This window comes from Budorcas taxicolor, chromosome 14, assembly GCF_023091745.1.
Source record: "Budorcas taxicolor isolate Tak-1 chromosome 14, Takin1.1, whole genome shotgun sequence".
In the NCBI taxonomy this organism is placed as follows: Eukaryota; Metazoa; Chordata; class Mammalia; order Artiodactyla; family Bovidae; genus Budorcas; species Budorcas taxicolor.
Window position 1 is genome coordinate 30,128,810 of NC_068923.1, and position 23,181 is coordinate 30,151,990.

The 23,181-nt window shown below is 40.4% G+C and overlaps 1 protein-coding gene across 1 annotated transcript in view; it reads right to left on the reverse strand.

Moving 5' to 3' along the window:
- The window catches only part of TBC1D31 (TBC1 domain family member 31), a 62,705-nt gene extending 40,431 nt beyond the window's left edge, over positions 1-22,274 (reverse strand). Inside the window, exons 1-5 of the mRNA XM_052651698.1 lie at positions 22,198-22,274; positions 17,247-17,393; positions 13,421-13,536; positions 9,798-9,976; positions 1,236-1,387 (exon numbers count right to left, since the gene is read on the reverse strand). Of these exons, the coding sequence (XP_052507658.1) occupies positions 1,236-1,387; positions 9,798-9,976; positions 13,421-13,536; positions 17,247-17,393; positions 22,198-22,274 (671 nt within the window). The remainder of the gene's footprint in view (positions 1-1,235; positions 1,388-9,797; positions 9,977-13,420; positions 13,537-17,246; positions 17,394-22,197) is intronic.
- Positions 22,275-23,181: the final 907 nt, after the last annotated feature.

The window sequence follows — 23,181 nt, forward strand, 5'->3', positions numbered from 1 at the left end:
CTTCAATGGCCACCTCTGAATATGCCAATAAACAATCCATTATTTGGGGGGAAAAAGGTTTTCTTTTTTTAAGATGAAGAAATCAAGCATTTTATCCTGCTTTTCCTTTACTAACTGTACAGCAAAGTAACCAAAGAGTTGATGAGAGGAAGTTTCTTTCTTGAGAAGGTTCTGGTTAATAAAGGACAAGGAAAGACAGAATAGTTAGTTCCATTTTGCTAACCTCCAATGCAACACAGGATATCTAGGTGATGACCACCAGTGACCATTAACATCATAAGGAAGAGTTCTGTGTTCCTGCAGATGAAAGTACACCAACCACCTACAATGTCTTCTTGCTCCCAGATCAAACCAGATCAGATCAAGCCTCCAACTTACAGGAAATATGACATAACCAGTTTATAGTAAACACAGATGAGAGAAGATCACATTAAATAGCATCACAGGGATGCAAAAAGCAGAATCTAGAATATAGAAAACTTCAGGACAAATGACCAGTTCTTTAACAAATTAACTGCAATGAAAATATAAAGAGAGATGTATCAACCAAGGCCATGTGTGAACCGTATTTTGTTCCTAACTTGAACCAACCACAAAAATGATTATTAGACCAATCGTGAACTATGAATAATAATTAGATATAGTATTATGAATGTGTAAAGGTGTAATGATAGTACCACAGCTGTGTTTCAAAAAGGGTCCTATCCTTTAGGGATACACGCTGAAATATTTATGCATGAAATGATACGCCTGGGCTTTGCTTTACAACAACACAGTACAGAAGTAGTAGACAGTTACCAGTGGTAAAGAATCTGCCTGCCAGTGCAGGAGACACAGGCTTGATCCCTGGGTTGGGACGATCCCCTAGAGGGGGAAATGGCAATCTACTCCAGTGTTCCTGCAAGGAAAACCCCATGGACAGAGGAGACTGGAGGACAGTTTATGGGATCGCAAAGAGTTGTATGTGACTAAATACAGGCAGAATTATAGACAAGATAGGAGTGGCTATTAGTTGATGCTTTTTATAGCTAATGAGAATACCAGCCTTAGGATTTCATATACTTTTTATATTTTTGTGTACAACAAGTAAATAATTTAATACCATATCTCAGATCATATCTTAGTTTAAAGGAAACTTTTGCTCGTATGACAATAAAATACTGAATGAAAATTTATAAAATTTCACTGGAAATTACATTTCATAAAAATCCTCAGTGTCTCAAAGTGAACATTACCTGGTCACGGCAAACACTTTGTATAATATATTAGAGCTTTCAGGTGGAGCTGGCAATTGATATTTGCAAACAAGAGTATCACATTCCCAGGCAAAGATGGAATTATCTTTAAAACAGCTGAGGATGGTATTACTTAATGGTAGAAAGAAAACCTAAAAAGGGAGGAAAAAAAGTTATTGTTTATATAAGGATCATTTAACCTTCTTTAAGTTTAAAATTTACAAGTAGTTAATTCTTCCTTAAAATTATTTTTTCTTAAACTGGAGAAAATACATTTACAATACATGCCAGGGGATAAAACTGATATTTTATATACTATTATAAATCAAAAGAAAAGGTAAACTCCTTTAAACAAAAAAACAGGTGACTATAATGACAAGTTTATTCATAAAATAATAACAATTCTTAAAATATATAACCTTATAAAAGATTCAGATGAAAATAAGACACCATTTTATGTGTATCAAATTTACCTTAAAATAATGCACGAACTATACAAAACACAAAGCATACATATACACAAAATATACATAGTATATTTATAAGTTATATACTAATATACAGTATCAAATACTAACAATCAAGTGTTAAAAATATTAAATGTTGGTGAAACTATAGAAAAGGAACTGTGATACACTCCTGCTGGTAGTAAAAGCTGACTAAAGATACTGTATATATCTCAACAGTCTTAAATTTCTTCTGAATAACCAATCTGCTTCTAAGGGTTAATTCTTTGAGGAAAAAACCAGCAAAATGCTTTAAGATAAATGTCTATAAATGTTTGCTAAGCATTATTTGCAAAATAAAAACTTGAAAATACATGTTAGAGATTTTATATTTTATTAGAGATTCTCATATTTTATTAGAGATTCAATTTATTTAATGCACAGTTGAGATTGAAATTGGTGGAAAAGCTGAAAATATAATTTTATTCTCATATTTCTATTTCTCTATTACATAAGCAGTAAGCAATGCTTACTTCAATAATATGACATTTTTATTAAAACTGACCAATATTTTCTCATAAGTTTCAATGGCCTCAAACAGAACTTTGTGTGCCATCTGTGTAAAACACGCAGAGGGAGGTAGGAAAGGAAGCAAAAACATGAAAAAAATTCAATACCCTAAGGACAAGCATTCGTAGCTATCTCCTCAAAATAAATTCCTGCAAACAGCTAATAGTTACAGCTCTAGCTATTTATTCTTTTTTTTCCTTTATTTTCCCCTCAATACAGTTTTGATCTTCTATTTTATTCCTCTGAACCACAGAAGAATTATAATTTCTTTATACAGTCATCTGCCCACAGGAAATCTACCCTGACGCCCTATGCATGGAACCCCAAACACTGTGGACAAAACAGCAAGAGATGCAACATCCTTCACAGCTGAAGATAGTTGGTTGGTTCTGAGCGGGCAGAACCGAGTCTTGTCTATCTTGCTTATTCTTGTGTGGTCAGTGGCAAGCGCAATGACTAGAACTTAGTAAAGGTGCGCAACAGTTTTTTGTTGAATAAATGAATGAATAAACCTTTTTCTTACTAAGTTGTATAGTATATGCATCTTCACCTTTAACAGTTTATGTCGAGTTCTAGGTATTTGTTCTTTGGTTCCATCCAGATTGGCCTTCTTAACCACATTAGAACTGACTATAACACTTTATATTTGAACACATCTTCTTGTGTCTACTACTGTGTCTTTACAAGCTTTATCATTTTTAAAACATATGACTGTTTTTGTGTTGGAAAAAGAGGGGCAGGGACTCGTAGAGGAGGCAGAGCACCTTTAAGGATTTGTTTCCTTTTATTCTGACATCTTCACAATTTTACTGGTGTCAGAGGGAGTGCTATCAATACATTCTTTGGGGATGAAGTGTTCAGCATCTCTAACACTGGACTAGAGTGTCTCTGAGTATTCAGAATCTAGATGTAACCATCATCACAGTAGTGAGAGAGATGTCCAGAGAAAAAGCAGGATCAACACTGCATCTACCATGGCTTTCCCCAGTGTTACAAAAACAATGGGTCAATAAAGCATCCACATGAAATATGGCAGCCTTGCAAATAATCTGTATTATTGTCATGCAGCTATTGTATACATATAGTTAGGCAATGATTCTAATAGTTAAAAACATTACTATTAAAATTTTAGAGCATTGTAAACATATATATTTACATATATATTATATATAATACATTATCTCTTTTTTGATAATAATGCTAGAAAACATACATGTGTGCACACAAAATGTACTATGGAACATACCGGTTAGTTAGAACAATCTACTAAGGACTACAGCTGTAAGACTCTAAAAGATGCTAGCTCAACTACATCAGATGCCGAGCCCCTTGCCTGATCCAGCTCCTCCTCACTTTTGTCCTAGGCTCACTTTATCAAAGACAATCTGGTAGGTCCTTTGCCAACAGTTCCATTATATTAAGAAGATTTGTAATATGAAGGTCGTACAGAAAGAACTGTCAGTGAATACATTACAATCTATAATGGATGCATGAAAACGGTTTCCAATCCGATGTCAAAGAAAGTGTCTTGAAATTTTTATTATAATTAGCAGTATTTTTCTAGAAAAGTAATAAAGTTTATTCCTACTGGGAGAAGCAAAAGCTTAAAAGTTAATGAGCATCAGCTGCTATTTTGAGGAATAGCTGTGATAGATTATTGCCTACATGATTATTCATTACTAGATTTGTAATTTTAATTGCCAGATTTTAATGATTATAAAATTGTTCCTAATGAATCATGTCATTATTTAGATAGTGTAATCTCCTGACAAACACAAAATACTTAGAAAAAACTTCAAGAGTACTAACAAAATATACTTTTTGAAGGTTGGCTGCACCTTTTCCTTACAAAACATGAAAATCCTAGGCTTTCCAATTCACTTTTGAGAGGTACATGAATTCTTTTCAAAGTTGAAAAGAGTTCAGGATAGTAGTTAGAGAAAGTTAACGGTGAAATGTACAATTTGGCAAAAATTTAGTGAGTGCCCATTCGTATACAGACTAAGCTTATGACACTTATTAAGTGTTCTCTGATGCCATCATCACGAAACCTTGTCTGATTCATACTGAACCACAGTAAACAGAAATCTCAGGATTTATTCCAAAATCTCTAGCTAACAGAGCTAAGTGTCCTACCTCCTAGTATCAACAAAAGAATCAAAATTTTCTAATTCGAAGAAATGTAATTGGTTCACCTGAGAGCATAATGGAGCGACTTCAGAGTAAACCAAGCTTCAACTGAGAACTGTACCTTTTTCATAAGCTACGTGACACTGGGCAAGTTACTTAATATTTCTGAAGTGCAGTTTCCCCAACTGTAAAATGTGGATAACTGTATCCACCTTTATTTAAGCTTAAAAATAACAAAACAAAGTGTTAAGTATATAATAGTAAAGTGAAGTCGCTCAGTCATGTCCGACTCTTTGCGACCCCATGGACTGTAGCCCACCAAGCTCCTCTGTCCATGGGATTCTCCAGGCAAGAGTACTGGAGTGCGTTGCCATTTCCTCCTCCAGGGGATCGTCCCGACCCAGGGATCGAACCCAGGTCTCCTGCATTGCAGGCAGACGCTTTAACCTCTGAGCCACCAGGGAAGCCCAAGTATATAATAAGGACTCCACAGCTGGTATCTATTACTGCTGCTGTTTAGGTGTGTTGGACTCTTTGTGATGCTATGGACCGTAGCCTGCCAGGCTCCTCTGTCCAAGGGATTTTCCAGGCAAGAATCCTGGAGTGGATTGCCATTTCCTCCTCCAGGGGATCTTCCTGATCCAGGGATTGAACCCAAGTCTCCTTGCGTCTCCTGCACTGCAGGTTGATTCTTTAACACCGAGCCACCTGTGGTATTGCTATCAATTACCGCTGCTGCTAGGTAGAAAAATCAGTGGAAAGCAGATGGAGCAGTAAATTCTTTAAAACCATTTTGAAGTCAAAGTCAAACTACTGACTGATAGTTTCTAATCCGAAACCTTTAGGGAAGATGTGTTCCAGAATTCAGAACTGCTCTGAGAAAGGGATCAAACCTGGGTCTCCCGCACTGCAAGCAGATTCTTTACCATCTGAGCCACCAGGGAAGCCCAATACAATGCATAATCTATAATATTACATAGAACTCTCAGTGACTTGGAGCAGCACCCCATACTCAAATATATTAATATTTCAGCCTCATGTCAACTTAGTTCAGATTTTGCTGCCAGATGAATTCCAATCAGATTCTGCCACCAAATGAGTTATTAAAAAACATCTGGGTTTTTGAGTTGCTAATAAGGGATTATGCATCTATTTAATATAGTTCACAAGAAAAAGAATACAGTTACCTTATAGCTTTTTAGAAGACACCTAATTGCACTGAAATAATCCTATAAAGCTGGATGATAGATAACAAAAATAACAGCAATATAGAAAGAACAGCAGCTGCAGCTAACTAAGCACTTACTATGCACAAGCTTTGTGCTAAGGGCTTTGCATAGATTATCATACTCAGTCCCGAAACCAACCCTGAGGTAAGCACTATTATTATTTCCATCTTACACACAAGGTGAATAGCTTGTCAAAAATGATTCATGTGAATCTACTCAAGATTTTAGGCTTAAATTCAAGTTTACAAGAAATCAGTGGCATCGGCTGTTACTTTGCAACAAAGGATCATTAGTCAAAGCTATGGTTTTTCCAGTAGTCATCTATGGATGTGAGAGTTGGACCATAGAGAAATCTAAGCACCCAAGAATTGATGCTTTTCACTTGTGGTGTTGGAGAAGACTCTTGAGAGTCCCTCGGATTGCAAGGATATCAAACCAGTCAATCCTAAAGGAAATCAGCCCTGAATATTCATTGGAAGGACTGATGCTGAAGCTGAAACTCCAATACTTTGGCCACTGATGCGAAGAACTGACTCACTGGAAAAGACCCTGATGCTGAGAAAGATTGAAGGCGGGAGAAGAAGGGGAGGACAGAGGATGAGACGGATGGCATCACCAACTTGATGGATATGAGCCTGAGCAAGCTCCAGGTGGAGTTGGTGATGGACAGTGAAGCCTGGTGCCCTGCAGTCCATGGGGTCGCAAAGGGTCAAACACAACTGAGTGACTGAACTGAACGTACAAGATATCAGGTGAGAAAACAAGTTAAATGATGCAATGAGGAGACAGTAACACAAATCCAGAATGTGTGGCATTTTCCAACACAACTAACTGGCCTGGTTTTAAAAAAAAAAAAAAAAAATTAATGTTATGGGAATAAAAGAGAAAAGGTGGGAGACCATTTTAGATTAAAAGAGCCATCATAAATGAAACCCATATCATCATGTGTTACCATGTGTCATCAATGGGAAAAAAAATCACAAAATTTGTATTTAAAATATAAAAGCAGACTCAGCCATAAAAAAGAACAAAACAATGCCATCTGCAGCAAGTGGATGGACCTAAAGATTGTCATACTGAGTGAAGTCAGACACAGAAAGACAAATATCATCACTTAAATGTGGAATCTAAAAAAAACGGTACAAATGAACTTAGTTATAAAACAGAAGTAGAGTCACAGATGTAGAAAACAAACTTATGGTTCAGTTCAGTTTGGTTCAGTCACTCAGTTGTGTCTCAAACTCATGTCCGTTGAGTCGGTAATGCCATCCAACCATCTCATCCTCTGTCGTCCCCTTCTCCTCCCGCCTTCAATCTTTGTCGGCATCAGGGTCTTTTCCAGTGAGTCAGTTCTTTGCATCAGGTGGCCAAAGTATTGGAGTTTCAGCTTCAGCATCAGTCCTTCCAATGAACACTAAGGACTGACCTCCTTTCTGATTGGATCTCCTTGCAGTCCGAGGGACTCTCCAGAGTCTTCTCCAACACCACAGTTCAAAAGCGTCAATTCTTCGGCGCTCAGCTTTCTTTATAGTTATGGTTACCAGGGGATAAAAGGGGGAAGGATAAACGAGAGACTGAGACTGGCATCTATACACTACTGTAGGTGAAACAGATCTAAAAAGAATCTACTGCATAGCACAGGGAATTCTACTCAATACTCTGTAATGGCTTATATGGGAAAACACCTAGAAAGGGATTTCTGTGGTGTTCCAGTGGTTAAGAATCTGCCTTGCAACACAGGGGACGAAGGTTCAATCCCTAGTCAAGGAACTAAAACCCCACCTGCCTCGGGGAAACTAAGCCCACGCACAATTACTGAGCCCATGCACAACCTGAGCCCACGTGCCACAAGCTAGAGTCTGTGTGCCACAAGGAAGATTCGGTGTACCTCAACTAAGACCTGGGGCAGACAAATACATAAATAAACTTAAAAAAAAAAAAAAGAATCTAAAGAGTGGACATGTGTATATGTATAACTAATTGACTTTACTATACCTCTGAAAGTGACACAACATTGTAAATCAAATATATCCCAATAAAAGTTTAAAAGTAAAAAACCACAGTAAAAATATAAGTTTAATAAAAACTTCATAAGAATTAAAGTTTTGCTGTAAGTTTAGTTTACAATTACTTCCTGTTTTCAACAGAATAAGCCAGGAGTGACAACCATCTGACTCATCTCCAGTTCTTGTACGGCCCAGGAGAATGAGTTTTATGTTTTAAAATTCTGTCATTTCAGGTGGTTATGAAAGTACACACATATCCTCAATTTTGCTCTTTGCCAGCAAAGCCAAAGATGTTTACTATCTAGTCTTTTGAGGAAGAGCTTGCTGGTAACTTAAAGATAGACTATGATATTCTATTATTTTAGAACAATATACTTACCTGTCTACTGCAATACTACATTTATTCTATCACTAAGATTTGGAATCCTATTTTTTTAAACTAAAATGTCTGAACAACCAAGCCAAGGTTAATATGGCAGCTATTCAGTGTGCACTATTCTAGTTTCATGGTAAAAATAACAGATGGTTTTTGTGTCATTGTTTCATGACTGTTTCCATTGTGGCTTCAACTCTCAGTGTTCTCTTTCTTAGACTTTAAAATAATTTAAGTATTAAAGCAATTGAAGAAAAAACCTACTAAGGCATTTGACCTAAATTCCTGATGAGTAAGCTGGCTATAACTTATATCTTTTTTAAATGATTAAGAACCCTGGGATTTTTGTGGAGACTACAAAATAAGATTTTGGTTGACATGAACTGCTAGTTGTTCATGCTAATAACCAAGAAATTAAAAGCAATACTGCAGGTATAATATAACCTGAAGCAATATGATTAAATGGGACATGCAATCCTGAAAACAGCATTTAGCTAATCAAATAGCAAACAAAAACAAACCTTAAAAACACAAGAAATGGATTTTTAAAAAGTGATACACGTGTACAATGGAATACTGATAAGCAATAGAAAGGTACAAGCTACTGATACATAAAACAGCAAGGATGAATCTCAAAAACATGATGCTGAATGAAAAAAGGCTTTACACACACTATTACTGAAAAGCTCTACTTCTGTGAAATTTTAGAACAGATAAAACTAACCCACAGTAGAAAAACATCAGAGGAGTGCTTATCTGGGAAGGGATATGATGGAACTTTCTGGGATGGTAGTAACAATGCTATGCTAAGCCACTTCAGTTGTGTCCGACTCTGTGCGACCCCATAGGCAGCAGCCCACCAGGTTCCTCCGGCCCTGGGATTCTCCAGGCAAGAACACTGGAGTGGGTTGCCATTTCCTTCTCCAATGCATGAAAGTGAAAAGTGAAAGTGAAGTCGCTCAGTTGTGTCCAACTCTTAGCAACCCCATGGACTGCAGCCTATCAGGCTTCTCCATCCATGGGATTTTTTTAAGCAAGGGTACTGGAGTGGGGTGCCATTGCCTTCTCCGGTGGTAACAATAGGTTTGCACATTACAAATGTATATGCATTTATCAAAATTTAACAAATGAATGCTTAAGACATGCATTAAAAACAAGAGTTTACATCAATACTAAACCCAATTTAAATGCAGGCTGAAGCACTGATGAGCAAGTGTACTGATGTTCTGAAATTTACTTAAAAAAAAAAAGTGAGTTAATAAACGAAGGGACAGACAGATGCATAGATCCATAATATAGTAAGTATGGTATGGGCTTCCCAGGTGGCTTACCAGTAAAGAATTCACCTTCCAATGCAGGAGACACAGGAAGATCCCCTGGAGGAGGAAATGGCAACCCACTCCAGTATTCCTGCCTGGAGAATCCCATGGACAGAGGAGCCTGGCGGGCTACAGTCCATATGGTCACAAAGAGTTGGACACAACTTAGCAACTAAACAGCAACGAAGTACAGTCTGGTACAGTAGGATCTAGGTGGTGATGTACATGTGTGCCTTGTGAAATTCTTACAAATCTTCTATACATTTAGACTTTTTCATAACTGGGTTAAGAAATAAAACAAAATCAATCAGCTAAGTAAAAACTATCACCTAACTAAAGTTGAAGTTACATACTATAAATAATAAAACAGTTTTGCTTTTGCTGACATAACTGAGACAAAGTGAAACATTACTTTTAACATCCGTATCCAGCTGATCCAGAAACTAGCCTGAGAAGCACCACAGACCAAGACGTGCTCCATCCACTGACCTTCTGTATTCCCACAGACTGGAGAATATTCAGCTTTCTTTTTCTCTGGAAGGTATCCAAGTCCCAGAGCTGTGCTGTATCAGAGGAGGTGGTGATGGCGTATCTTCCCGATCCGTGCACAGAGATCGAAAACACCGATGATTCATGCCCTCTCATCCAGCTAACCAGCTCCTTGGTGACTGAGGGAAAAAGGCAAATAGTCATACAGGTCACACCTGGTATTTCATCCAAGAACAGATTCAACTGATGGCCAGGGATCACATGAGGTCCCTTCAGCTCCATTAACATCTGAAAAGAACAGAAGCCTCTGACTGGCTGATGAAGTGCACCGGGGGGACATGGTAGTCACGTGGATTATCAGGGGGGGCAGGAGGAGATGAGGCTGAAGGGGGGTTTAAGAACAGTCTTGAACGTGACATGACAGAAGCCTGGGCTTTCTCTTGAAATAGTTTTATATGTAAGAATTTCGTGTCTGGGCTGTTTCAGAAAGAGTACTTTGAAGACGTGGTGAATATACTGGAGAGGAGGAAGAGGTCACAAAATGGCTAGTTAATCTGTTGCTGTGATAATCCAGGCAGGGGATGAGAAGGGTCTCTACTAAGCATGTGGCATGGGGAAAGGAACCAACTCAAGAGCTACAAAGGAAAAAATTCAAAGGACTCAGTGATTCAGTGGCTCCGGTTTAGTTAAATAAACAGGAGGTGACTCTGCTATGTGACATAAATACACGAGGGGGATCAGACTTAGCAGTGTCAGAAAAGATGACAGATTTGATTTCTAAAAACTGATTCGGTGTGTGTGTGTCTGAATGTGTGACACACAGGCAGAAGAAAAAAGTCTGAAAACATCAAAAACTCTCCACGATAATTATCAATGGGTAGTAAAATTGTAGTGATTTTTATTTTCTCTTTGCATTTTTCTGTGTTTCCAAGTTTCCTATGACAGGCATGTTACAGTTTTATGGTCAGACTTGGTTTGTTCCTCCAGAAAGATGCACCAGGGGAGAAGAGCCAGAAAGCCAGATGTAAATCTGGGAAACATTAAGATACAAAGTAGGTCAAACTGAAGACAGAGGAACAGATAAACTCTTAGGAAGGGAGGACTGGTTTCCAAACACCAGTCTGAAGTCTGGCGTCTCTTAATGGGCAATTTTTCATTGGCCTTCAGTGAGAAGAGAAAAATAAGCATAACATGATGAGTTTTTCACAAAACTAAATTTAAAATACTACCTTTAAATCTATTATATACTTCTAAGTTTGTTAAAAAAAAACAACAACTCCATTTCATGAAGTTATATTGTTTTTTCCAATGTCAATTAACAAAATTAAAAGTTGACAACCTATGTGGGTTCCTCTACTTTTTCTTTTTAATTGGGTCAAATACCCAGCTGGAGTGGGTTGCCATTTCCTTCTCCAGGGGAACTTCTCAACCCAGGGATTGAACGTGGGTCTTCTACCTTCCAGGCAGATTGCTTACCGTGTGAGCCACCAGGGAAGCCCCATTCAAAAGTCCAGGAATCACAAAAGAACCCAAAAAAGAAGTCAGAAAAGTAGACCCAAGAGAGGTTAACAGTAGAAAACCAAGACTCCTGAAGTGAGCTAAAGTGTTAAAAGCTATGGAGAAACAAAACGAAAAGTATGAAGAGGATTTATACGATCAGAGGTCACTAAAGACCTTGGAGACAGAAGGCTCAGAAGCCTGGAGTGGGGTTCGCAGGGGAAGAGGCAAGAGTCAGAATCCATGCATGGGCGCGGTGGAGAAGCAGGGCTTGGCAGCGAAGAAAGGGGGGTGGCTGGGGAGGTGGAGACAACACCTAAGGAAAGGGCTTTGTTACAAGGGGTTTCAATAAGACAGGAGAAGGTATGAAAGATACAACTAAGATGACAGAAGAGACTGACGGAATCCAAGGAAAGCAGCCACAGGTGAGTTTAAAGACAGTGTATCAGAACTTCTGTATCAGCAGTGTTTGTAATACCAAAAACTGAAAACAGTTTCAAATCCACCAAAAGGTAATAGGTTAAACATTAATAGTCATGGTATTAGGAATTCCCTGGTGGCCCAGCAGTTAGGAGTCCGTGCTTCCACTTCAGGGGGCACCGGTTCAATTTCTTGGTTGGGGAACTAAGAGCCCACAAGCCTGCAGGGTGAGGCCAAACAATAGTAGTAATTGTGGTATTGTAAACATTTCTAGAGTAGAATTATTAAGTATTGATCTTAAACACATAAATTTTTCACAAGGGAAGGAAGTGATTCTACCAAATGATACAGATAGGATGATCATATATTTGTTAAAATATAAAAAAGGTATATGCAAAGAAAACAGAGTAGACAGGTGGGCCCCCGATATAAAAGCACTGACTGTCTCTGGGCACGACTGCCTTTCCTTCCTGCAAGTGCTGTGAGAGGGTGGCAATGCCTGGGGGCAGGGGCCTACAGCAAGACTCCCAGATTAGAAATCCTGGCTCCGCTGTTTACCAAGCTGTGGAAACCTGGTTAATCTATTTCTGTGCCTCAGTTTCCTCATCTGAAAACTGGGCATAACAACAGTAACCATCTCTGTGGGTTACTATGATGATTAAAATTAATAATATGTATAAAATCATAGAACAATACCTGGCAAGGAGTAAACACTATGTAAGTGTTAGCCAATACTATTATTACTATTCTATTGTTTACAATCTTTCTAAATGTTGTATCTGATACATTAATAACAAGAAAAAACAACACAGCTGAGATTTTTTTTCTTAATAATAAGTTCAGTTTATAGAACTCTTTAGTTCTCTATTAAAAAATGTAATATGGCAAAAAATATCAATACACATGCAAAATTTAAACAGTATTTATTCTCGTACATGTGCAGTAAGGAATTTGGCGTTCAAAGAGAGGTATGCATGGCCTTTGTCCAGCAACCTCTACACCCTTGGAATTTCCCCAGTGGTGAGAGTGTCTCTGTTATCTGTGGTAGGTCCCTGGACAAAACAGATGGTTTGTGCTACGGAGAGAACCTCAGAGTGGGGACTGGCCACACCATAACGACCAACCATGTGAGTGATAAGAAGGCTGAGGCTTTGGGTCTCATACTATTAGCCCAACCTCCAGAGAGGAGGAGGCTAGAAATGGAGTTCAACCAAGTTGGCAACCAAATGCTGATGAGTCCCAGTAAAAACTCAAGAGCTTGGGTCAATTTCCTGGTGAGGCAGGACTTGCTGCAGATGGCCACGTGTGGATGCTGGGAAAGTAATGTGTCCTTGGGGATGATGGAAGCATCTCTTTTGGGAGCCTCCCAGAATCCACCCTATGCATCTCTTCCTTTGGCTGGTTTTAATTTGTATCCTTTTGCTATAAGTTATTTTTTAAAAACTATAATCATAAGCATAGTGAAATTTGTGCGTCATTCTACTGAATTCTCAAACCTGGGGGTAGCTGTGGGGAACCCTGAATTTGCAGCCTGTTGATCTGATGTGAGGAGGGCCTTGGGACCCCCAAACTTGTGGCCAGTGTCTGAAGTGAGAGCTGTCTTGTGGGGTCTGCTCCCTCCCCTCAGACTGTACAGACTGGCCAACTCCCTGCAGTATTTCCACCTACAAGTCACTCTGTTTCAAAAAATAAATAGGACTTCTTACCTGTATCGAAACATTTAATAGAATAATCAGCTAATGCCACAAGGAATTCAGACTTCCTATGAAGATTAAAGGCCAGAGCTGTGCAAGCTTGTGCTGTTCGCTGAACAAGATTAAACCTAGTAAGAGATTACTGTGTTAGTATCAGAATTTCTTCCAATATCGTAAAACTTCATGTCAGCGGAGTCCTTAGAGAAAAAGAAAATGAAACCCAGGAAAATGAACTCCCATTTTGGCAGAACAAAAGCAGATGACGAAGAGTGGTACCTTCCATGGAAAGGAGTTTGGATCTTACTTACGTGGGATGGGAAGCCATCGAGAATTTTTGAGCAGACCAGAATCACGGCCAGGCATGTCTTTTAGGAAGAGGATTCTGGGTGTAAAATGGAAAGGAAGAATAGAAGAGGTGTCAGAAGTCAAGGGGAGAAAGGTCTGGTGATGCATCAAACAGGGGGTGAAGAGGGAGGAATCAGGAATCCCTCACATGTGAAGTGGAGATAAAAGATGTCTCATAAGGTTGTTGATGTTGTTGTGATGGTTAAAGGACATGATGATTAAGTGAAATAATGTGTGTTTAAGTGCTTAGCAGAGTACTTGGCACCTAGGTAGAGTTTCATTAACCAAAAAAATGAAGTTTTCAAACTTAGGCAAAAGAAGAATAAGTGTGGCGGCAGGAAATAGTAATTCTGGTTTTAAACATGTAGCATTAAGGACAGGGAGGCCTGGCGTGCTGCAGTCCACCGGGTCACAAAGAGTCGGCACAACTGAGCAACTGAACTGAACTGAACTGATTAAGGCCTTTGAAAAGCATTTAGAGATGTGCTATCCCAAAGAAATGGAATACAGGCCATGTGTGTTACTAAAAATTTTCTAGAAGCCACATTAAAAGTTAAAAATTAATCTTAACATATTAAACTTAATTCATTGTGTATCTAAAATATTATCATTTCAACATTTAATAAAAAATTATCAGAGATATTGTACATTCTTTTTTATCACAGTGAGTCTTCAAAACCCAGTGTATTTTATACCATCAATGTATCTCCACTTGGCCAAGCCACCTCTCAAGGGCTGAGGGCAGTTAGTGGCTACCACATTAGACAGTGCTATCTAGAAGCTCCCCAGTGGGCGGGAGAAGCAGGTCTGAGTTAACAATGTTCCATGGCAGCTGAAGCCTGAAGCTTGGTGGTAATGAGCCGATTAAAAAAGAATACCGAGAATACAGAAAGAAGCATGCTGGGGACAAATGCCCCAGTAGCAGGACAGTAAGGGCAAAGACAGTGGAAAAAGTCAGCAAAGCAAGGGGAAAACCGACCTCAGAGGCGGAAAAGTCAGGAAAGAGTTGTACCTTGAAGCAAAAGAAAAATTTCATAAAGGATGGAAGACAAGTATTTAGTAAGAAGAGAACTGAAACGAGACCACTGGATTAAGCGATTAGGAAGATTATGAGTGAGCCCACTGTAGTGGCCTTTAGGATTAGACAGGCCTGATCTCACGTCACAGCTACGCCACACGTACCTCTACTCGGATGCGAATATTTACGGAGAGAAAAGGAACAGTGCACAGAATAAAAGCGAGGAACATTCAGGGTGCAACGTCCCACGGGCAGCCATAGAAGACAGAGATTAGCAGTGTTACGAATGAGGATCATCTGGTTTTACAAACGGTTGGACTTACAGATATATTTGAGGTTGTGGTGGGAAGAAGGAAAGGAAGCTTGAGGGTATCTATCTTTCCATGAATTAGGAGGCTAGGCAGTCAGAGTAAGAGTAGAGTCTGAACACAAGGAACCACAGAAATTGGTTAAGGTTTGGAAAACTCAGAGAAGAGTGAAAGAGTAAATGACAACAGATATAAGCAAATGAAGTACTAGCATCACTGATGTTGAAGTTCACTGCTCTATAATGGAGTCAATCAACAATTATTTTTATTTTGTTTAGTTTGGGATTTTTATTTGTTTAGTGGGAGCAGAGAGACAGGTATATTGATTTAAGATTGGGAACTGGCTGCACAGGTTATGCAAGAGTAATGGGTGGGAGAATTATGACCATTAGGTAAGGAGAGGAAACAATGATTAACACATTTCTACCCAGTAAATTACAGACAGATAAATCATTTATGAGCTCTTCTTTCCCTGAACTATTGAGAATAGGTTACTGAAATCACGTTTCCTATGAACAAGGAAATTTTCCTATATAATCACAATAAAATCATCAAAATCCGAAAACTACATTATATATTACTACTGTCTAATCCCCAGACCTCAGTTTTGTCCATTGTCCTAAAAACGTCCTTTACAGCAAAGAGATCAGTCCAGATCCAAGCCTTGACTTGTCATGTGTCTAGGCTCCCTCCGTCTGCAAGAGTCTTCAGGCTTTCCGCATCTTTCATGCCCCTGACCCTTGTGAAGGTCACAAGCCAGTCTTGCTATCCAATGACCTTAATTTAGCTTTGCCAGCTGGTTCTCCTGATTAGACTCGGGTCACCTGTCTTTGGCAGGAATATGACAGAAGTGACACTATGTTCTTACCACTGCACCCTATCAGGTGGCATACAAACTTTGATTTGCCCCACTACTGGTTATTTCAACTTTAATCCTTTGATAAGGTGGTGTCTGCCAGGCTTCTTCACTGTAAAATTACTGCTTTTCCTCTTTAGTAAGTATTTTGGGGGGAGGTACTCTGTGACTGCAAGCATCTATTCTCATTAAACTGTTAACTACAGCATGAATTCATAGATTTTCATTTTATTTAGTGGGTTATGAGCCACCACTATCATTCATTTTGAAACTCACTGTCTCTAATCTGCCCAGAGAGAGCACCTTCAAGGTGACATTTCTGTCCTTTGGACACATCCCCATCCTTCTTTGACTGAGTCCTTCTTTCTGGCTACAAAGCACTGCAGGCTTATCTTGTATCTTCCCTGCCTCCATCCTAAAACTGGCTGTTTTTCCAAGGATCCCCAATTCCTTGAAGCAGACTGATATTTAGAAAAGAACTGGGCACTGGGTATATTCATTACTACTGGGGTATTATTGCTTCCAGGCCCTATGAGTGAACAAAGCTAGGAAATTTATGTCCATATAATTCATTCACTTTCTCATACACACACCTCTGTTTATTTCTCTGTCTCTATATATTCAAAACCAAGGATTCATACAAACAGAACCAAATCCAATCCAGGTCCAGAGGGTTTAGTGTAGTTTTCTCCTTTTCCATATTTGCAACTCCGCTTTCCAGTAGTCAGGAACCTGGCCCCCATTAGCCTCAATACACTCATTCGACCAAAGCCCGCGTCTTTCCCACGACTGCTCCCATCCCCACACAGACACTTTCTGACCCTCCCTTTCCACCTACCCCCACTGCAGCGATGACTGCCTCGATCAATTCCCACCTAATGCGTTCTCACTAAATTGTCTGGTAAAGGAAAAGAAGAGGAGGAAGAGTGATGACCAAATCTGTAAAGATTCTTAGATCTAGTTCACTCTGACAGTAGTGCATTATGTAAAGGCCACTGTGCTTTTTCTAAACAGGTTCCAGATATTAGCTGATAAACTAGAAATAATGAAGGTTGAAATTTAAGAAAAAACAAGCTACTAGAGATGCTGTTAATACGAGAACTTTAATTTTCTTTAAAAAAAAAAAAGAAAAAAAAACCCCAACCATTTTGTCTATTCTTTCTCACTTTATTCCACCAGCACTAATGGCAGAAATTTACAAAGTATCTGAAATACAGTACTTGATAAATCTTTCTAAATAAATAATCAATAGTAGGTACTAAAATAGTCAAGAAAGTAATCACTTGGTAAATATCCAAAGTATTTGCTCACCTGTTTCCACACAAGTCAAAAACATAGATATTTCCGTGATGGTCCCCAGCAATTAAACAATCACCTGAGCTATCAAAAGCCGCGTTCAAGAATCTTAAAACTTTGGGAAGGTAATCCGAAGTGTTGTGAATGATGTTCACTATAATTCTGCCAAAAAACAAACAAAACAAAAACCCATTAAACGCTATGTCACGCATTACTTGTTATTACGAAGCCCATGCATTGTGCAGTACACCTCACTAATTTTGAAGTTTTTTGCCTGCCCCTTCTTCCCTCTTCTACTGCTCCTCCTCCTTTCCTAGAAGCAACCATACAGTGACTTCTGAAAACTGTATAGGATGTTATTATCAGAGTTGCTACTGTGCGTTTATTCATCAAACACCTAAAAACTCACAAAGCATCAGACACTGCATAAGCCAGGAGATAAGGGTAGTTGATAGACAGAGGCCCTGCCCTTATGAAGCTTTCAGCACAGTAGTAAAGACAGACACTAAAAAAATAGTTTCCCTGGTGGTTCAGTGGTAAAGATTCCATCTGCCAATGCAGGGAACACTGGTTCCATCCCTGGTCCCAAACGAGTCCACAGAACAACATGCTGGAGAACAACTAGGCTTGTGCACCAGAGCTATTGAGCCTGTGCTCTAGAGCCCAGGAACTGCAACTACTGAGCCTTTCTGCTGCAACTACTGAAGGCTGTGCACCCTAGAGCCCGTGCTCCGCAACAACAGAAACCTGCACACCACATCTGGAGAGCAGCCCCTGCTCGCCACAACTAGAGGAGAGCCCGGGTGGCAACGAAAACCCAGCACAGCCAATAAATAAATTACTTAAAAAAATTCACATGAGCAGATTTGTAAGCTGTGATTAAGTGACAGACAACAGGATATGATAAGAAAATGTATTTTTGACCAAGTAGTTGGATTGTTACCCCAAGCAACATACATAAACAATGAAGTAATTAACGAAAAGTAGTTTTATATAAATCACAAACTACCATATGTAAGAAAAACTTCAATTCAATATCCTAATTTTAAGATACCCCGATGAGATTTTGTTTTTGTGACTCAGGGTGCTCCAAGTGGACGTGAATTTTATTTTCAAGTGCATCTGTTGTTGTTGTTCACTCGCTCAGTCATGTCCGACTTTTTGCGGCCCTGTGAACTGTAGCACTCCAGGCTTCCCTGTCCTTCACCACCTCCGGGAATCTGCTCAAACTCGTGTCCATTGAGTCAGTGATGCCATCCAACCATCTCATCCTCTGTCACCCTCTTCTCCCCCTGCCCTCAATCTTTCCCAGCATCAGGGTCTTTTCCAACGAGTCGGCTCTTCGCATCAGGTGGCCAAAGTATTGGAGCTTTAGTTTCAATCTAAACATATGATTATATCTGTCTAAAGGTATTATTTTTTGAGAGGAAGATCAAGTACCATATATCTGCTGAAAAGAAAATTTATAAATCTGCAGAACCAATTAACTCCTTAAAATAATACATGTGTGTATATCTGGGTCATGAAGACCAGAGTAACCCCACTCTCTCCTGCATGCATGCATGTTAAGGCGCTTCAGTCATGTCTGACTTTTCGAGGCGCCATGGACTGTAGCCTGCCAGGCTCCTCTGTCCATGGGGTTCTCCAGGCAAGAACACTGAAGTGTGTTGCTGTGCCCTCCGCCAGGGGATCTTCCCCACCCAGGGACTGAACTCGCGTCTCTATGTCTCCTGCATGGGCAGGTGGGTTCTTTACCAGTAGTGCCACCTGGGAAGCCCACTCTCTCCTGCAACAAGTTTTCAAATCATGAAATTTCTTAATTGACTTTTAATGAATTTTAATATTAGAAACAGTTGCCTCATTATCACTTCATTTAAAAACCACCAAATTAAGTATATCAAACACTTTCTTTACTTTATTTAAAAATAAGGCTTTTGAGACTCATTGGATGAAACAGTAAAACTATTTCTATCCAGTTCCTGACAAAGATTCTTGGCTTGACCAAACTTTAGTCAGGCTTCAGAACCTTCTCCTAGGCTCATCTGTACATTCCCTTGAAAAATCTAACTTTAGCAAGCATGCTCAGTCAGTTTAATCAGAACCCCCTACCTTTAATACCGTCATCCTTGACACCTGATGGGGTTCCTCATTCTCCATCATCTCCCAACTGCTGTCTGATCTTCAGCAAGAATCCTGTGAGGTAGATTTACCCCAGATGTTTTCTCTTGGTAATTTTCCATCCTCTGACCCCTACCTCGCTCTCTGTTTATAACTTCCCTCTTGCTCAGGCTGTATTCCAAACCGAGCCCAGAACCATAACTCCAGTTCTACACTGAGGTCTTGCTTCCTCTCTTGCAATAACAGTCCTGAATAATGTCTCTTTTCACCACTTTAACTTCTGTCCAGCTCTGATTTTTCTCTGACATTCCTGAAGGGGAGTGGGGAGAATGTATTGAGACAATAAGTAACATCAAGATGTTCCTTGGCAATTAAACTTCGACCAAGCAAACGACTTTCCCCTCCAGTCTTTTTTCTATAATGTTTACTATGTGTGTGTGTATTACAAAATTACAAGATCATTGTTCAAAATATGGAAAATACAGAAAGACACTAATAATTTTATTATAACCGTACCATCATGACATAATCACATTTAATAGCAAAATTCTGTCCTTCTGACTTTTCATATAAATCACACATACAAGTATTTATTTTAGAACTGTTTTTCAACGGCTCATAATTTGCCTGATGGTGCTCCTCAGTCCTTAAACATAATAAAAACATCAAATATTTACTGAATACCCAGAAACATGAGACACTAATTCCCTAAGACGATCTTGCTGTTAAGTGCGACTATCTTCACTTACTGCCTAAGATTAACTTGCCCAAGGCCACCGAGCTGGTGGGCGGACATTCACTTCTACTGCAGTCCCTCTGACTTCAAAGTCAGCGCTCCCCACCCGCTGCCCTTCTCAGCATCATAACAGTGGGTGTTAATGAACAAAAAGAAACTATATTTTAGTGGAAGAAACAGAGAAGGACATTTTCACACAAATGTGAGTCATTTTCTGAATCTTGTATGTGTATCTAGATAGTAACAGTAAGAAAAACAATTATTGTGGGTAGGCATAATTTATAGAACATTTAGAATCTCAGAAGTAGAGGCGGTGTTGGGACTTCCCTGGTGGTCCAGGGGCTGACAATCCACCTTCTAAGGCAGGCGACGTGGGCTCAACCCCTGGCGGGTGAACTATGATTCCACACACCACAACTAGCACCCAGCACAGCCAAAACAAACAAACAAAAATTTTTTTAAAGAAGTAGAGGTGATATTTACATAAACTCCAAATTTGGGAGTGAAAAATCTATATGGGAGAATTCTTGTTCCAGACAAAATATTAATTCAATGGAGACGATGGGACGGCAACATTCCTGGAGGACTGAGAAGAACCAGAAACCAAATAAGCTGATGGTATCATGTGCAGCACTGTGCTTTTGCAGTTGGCACTCAAAGTCTACTGATTTTTTGAGAAGCAACCAAAGAATCAACAGAAAAATTACTAGAATGAGAAACACATGAAATATGATCACAAGTGAGGCAGTAAAGTCAATGGAATCCTAAGGGATTAAAAGCAGTAAGATTAACATGGCACCAATATGGCACCACTTTGGGACAAAGGCTCCCATTAAAGTCACACAAGAGCATCAAACAGGACAGAGAGGAGGGAAAAGAATGAAAGGAAGAGCTGGGGAGGAAAGGATGAATGGGCAGAGCAAGAGGATTCTTAGAGCAGTGAAAATATTTTGTATGAGACCATAATGGTGGAAGGGTCATTATACATTTGTCCAAACCTACAGAATGTAGAACACGAAGACTGAATCTTAATGTAAACAGTGGAATTCGGTTGGTAACCATGCGTCAACACAGGCTGAGCAACTGCAACAAGCATACTGCTCTGGTGGGGGACATTAATAAAGGTGTGGCTAGGCGTGTGTGGAGGCAATAGATGCATGGGAAATCTCTGTACCTTCTTCTCAATTTTGCTGCGAACCTAAACCTGTCCTAAAGAAACAAAGTCTATTTTTTAAAAAAGCAGCAGCAACACTGACCTTACTAGAAGGCTGACGTACGCTGGATACACATTAATGCATAAACTCCGAGAGAACCAGAAGTTTGTTCCGTTCCACAACTGTCCCCCAGCGCTTAGAAGCTTGGCAAGGAAGTAGGTGCTCATCAAATAATTGATGACTAGAATGCTTGCATGCCTGACTGCTAACAATGATTCAAGAATGGATAAAAGATTCAAGGATGGCATTTGGAAAAGAGAGAAGTGCATTCTTCTCTGGCATCCGTTCCTCCTCCTGAGTTCTTTCCCAGATGTTATAATTAACAAATAAGTTACTGAGCATCTACCGCGTGCCAGGAATACCATAGGGATTCCGGGCTAATTAAAGCAGGCAGTCCTGGCTCCCATCAGAAGTGCAAACTCCCCAGTATAAATCAGGCCCTCCACGCTGATCCTAATTGAAACTCCTGTCCCCAAGACAGGGAAAGGGGGTCTCTAATGCTGGGAGGGATTGGGGGCAGGAGGGGAAGGGGACGACAAAGGATGAGATGGCTGGATGGCATTACTGACTCGATGGACGTGAGTCTGAGTGAACTCCGGGAGTTGGTGATGGACAGGGAGGCCTGGCGTGCTGCGATTCATGGGGTCACAAGGAGTCGGACACGACTGAGCGACTGAACTGAAGGATCATCAAACACAAGCTACCTGCGTTTATCAGAGGTCACCCAACCGGGCGATCACGAGCAGGGAAAAAAACCAGAACCTCCGTCCGGTTCCCCGCACCCCCTCCCGAGACCTTCCCCAAACAAACCCGCAAACGCCTCCCCGAAGCCGCGGACCCGCCCCTCGCCAGCCTCCATCCCCCTGCAGCGCGCGCCTCCTCCCGCCGCGGCCTGTACCCGTCCCGAGTGGCCGGGGATGGCTTGCGGTGCCATATCTTGCCGCTCTCCTTGCTGCCCAGGTCTGTTCTCTGCATGTCGCGGCTCCCGCGCGGCCGCCGCTGGCCCGGACAACGGTCCCGGCGCTTTCCCAGCAGGCGCCGCGCTCCCGGCCCGGGAAACTTCAAGCGCAGGCCGAGGAAGCAGGGAGCCCCTGCGTGGATCGTACCAAACGCGCGCAGGACGCCGATATTTCTATTTACAACTAGTCGGGCCTTCCCTCCCAAACTCCGCCCAGCCGACCCTTCCCGCTCTGGACGATGGAATCGGCCAACGACCTTCTCCCTTAGGCTCCGCCCCTTTCGCGGTCCGCCTCCCAAAGCCTTCTGGGAGTCGTAGTTTTCTGCAGGTGTAAACTTGGAAAACTCAGCAGTGGCCACAGGACTGGAAAAGGTCAGTTTTCATTCCAATTCCAAAGAAAGGCAATGCAAAAGAATGCTCAAACTATCGCACAATTGCACTCATCTCACATGCTAGTAAAGTAATGCTCAAAATTCTCCAAGCCAGGCTTCAGCAATACGTGAACCATGAACTTCCTGATGTTCAAGCTGGTTTTATAGAAAAGGCAGAGGAACCAGAGATCAAATTGCCAATATCCGCTGGATCATGGAAAAAGCAAGAGAGTTCCAGAAAAACATCTATTTCTGCTTGATTGACTATGCCAAAGCCTTTGATTGTGTGGATCACAATAAACTATGGAAAATTCTGAGAGAGATGGGAATACCAGACCACCTGACCTGCCTCTTGAGAAATCTGTATGCAGGTCAGGAAGCAGCAGTTAGAACTGGACATGGAACAGACTGGTTCCAAATAGGAAAAGGAGTACGTCAAGGCTGTATATTGTCACCCTGCTTATTTAACTTCTATGCAGAGTACATCATGAGAAATGCTGGGCTGGAAGAAACATAAGCTGGAATCAAGATTGCCGGGAGAAATATCAATAAC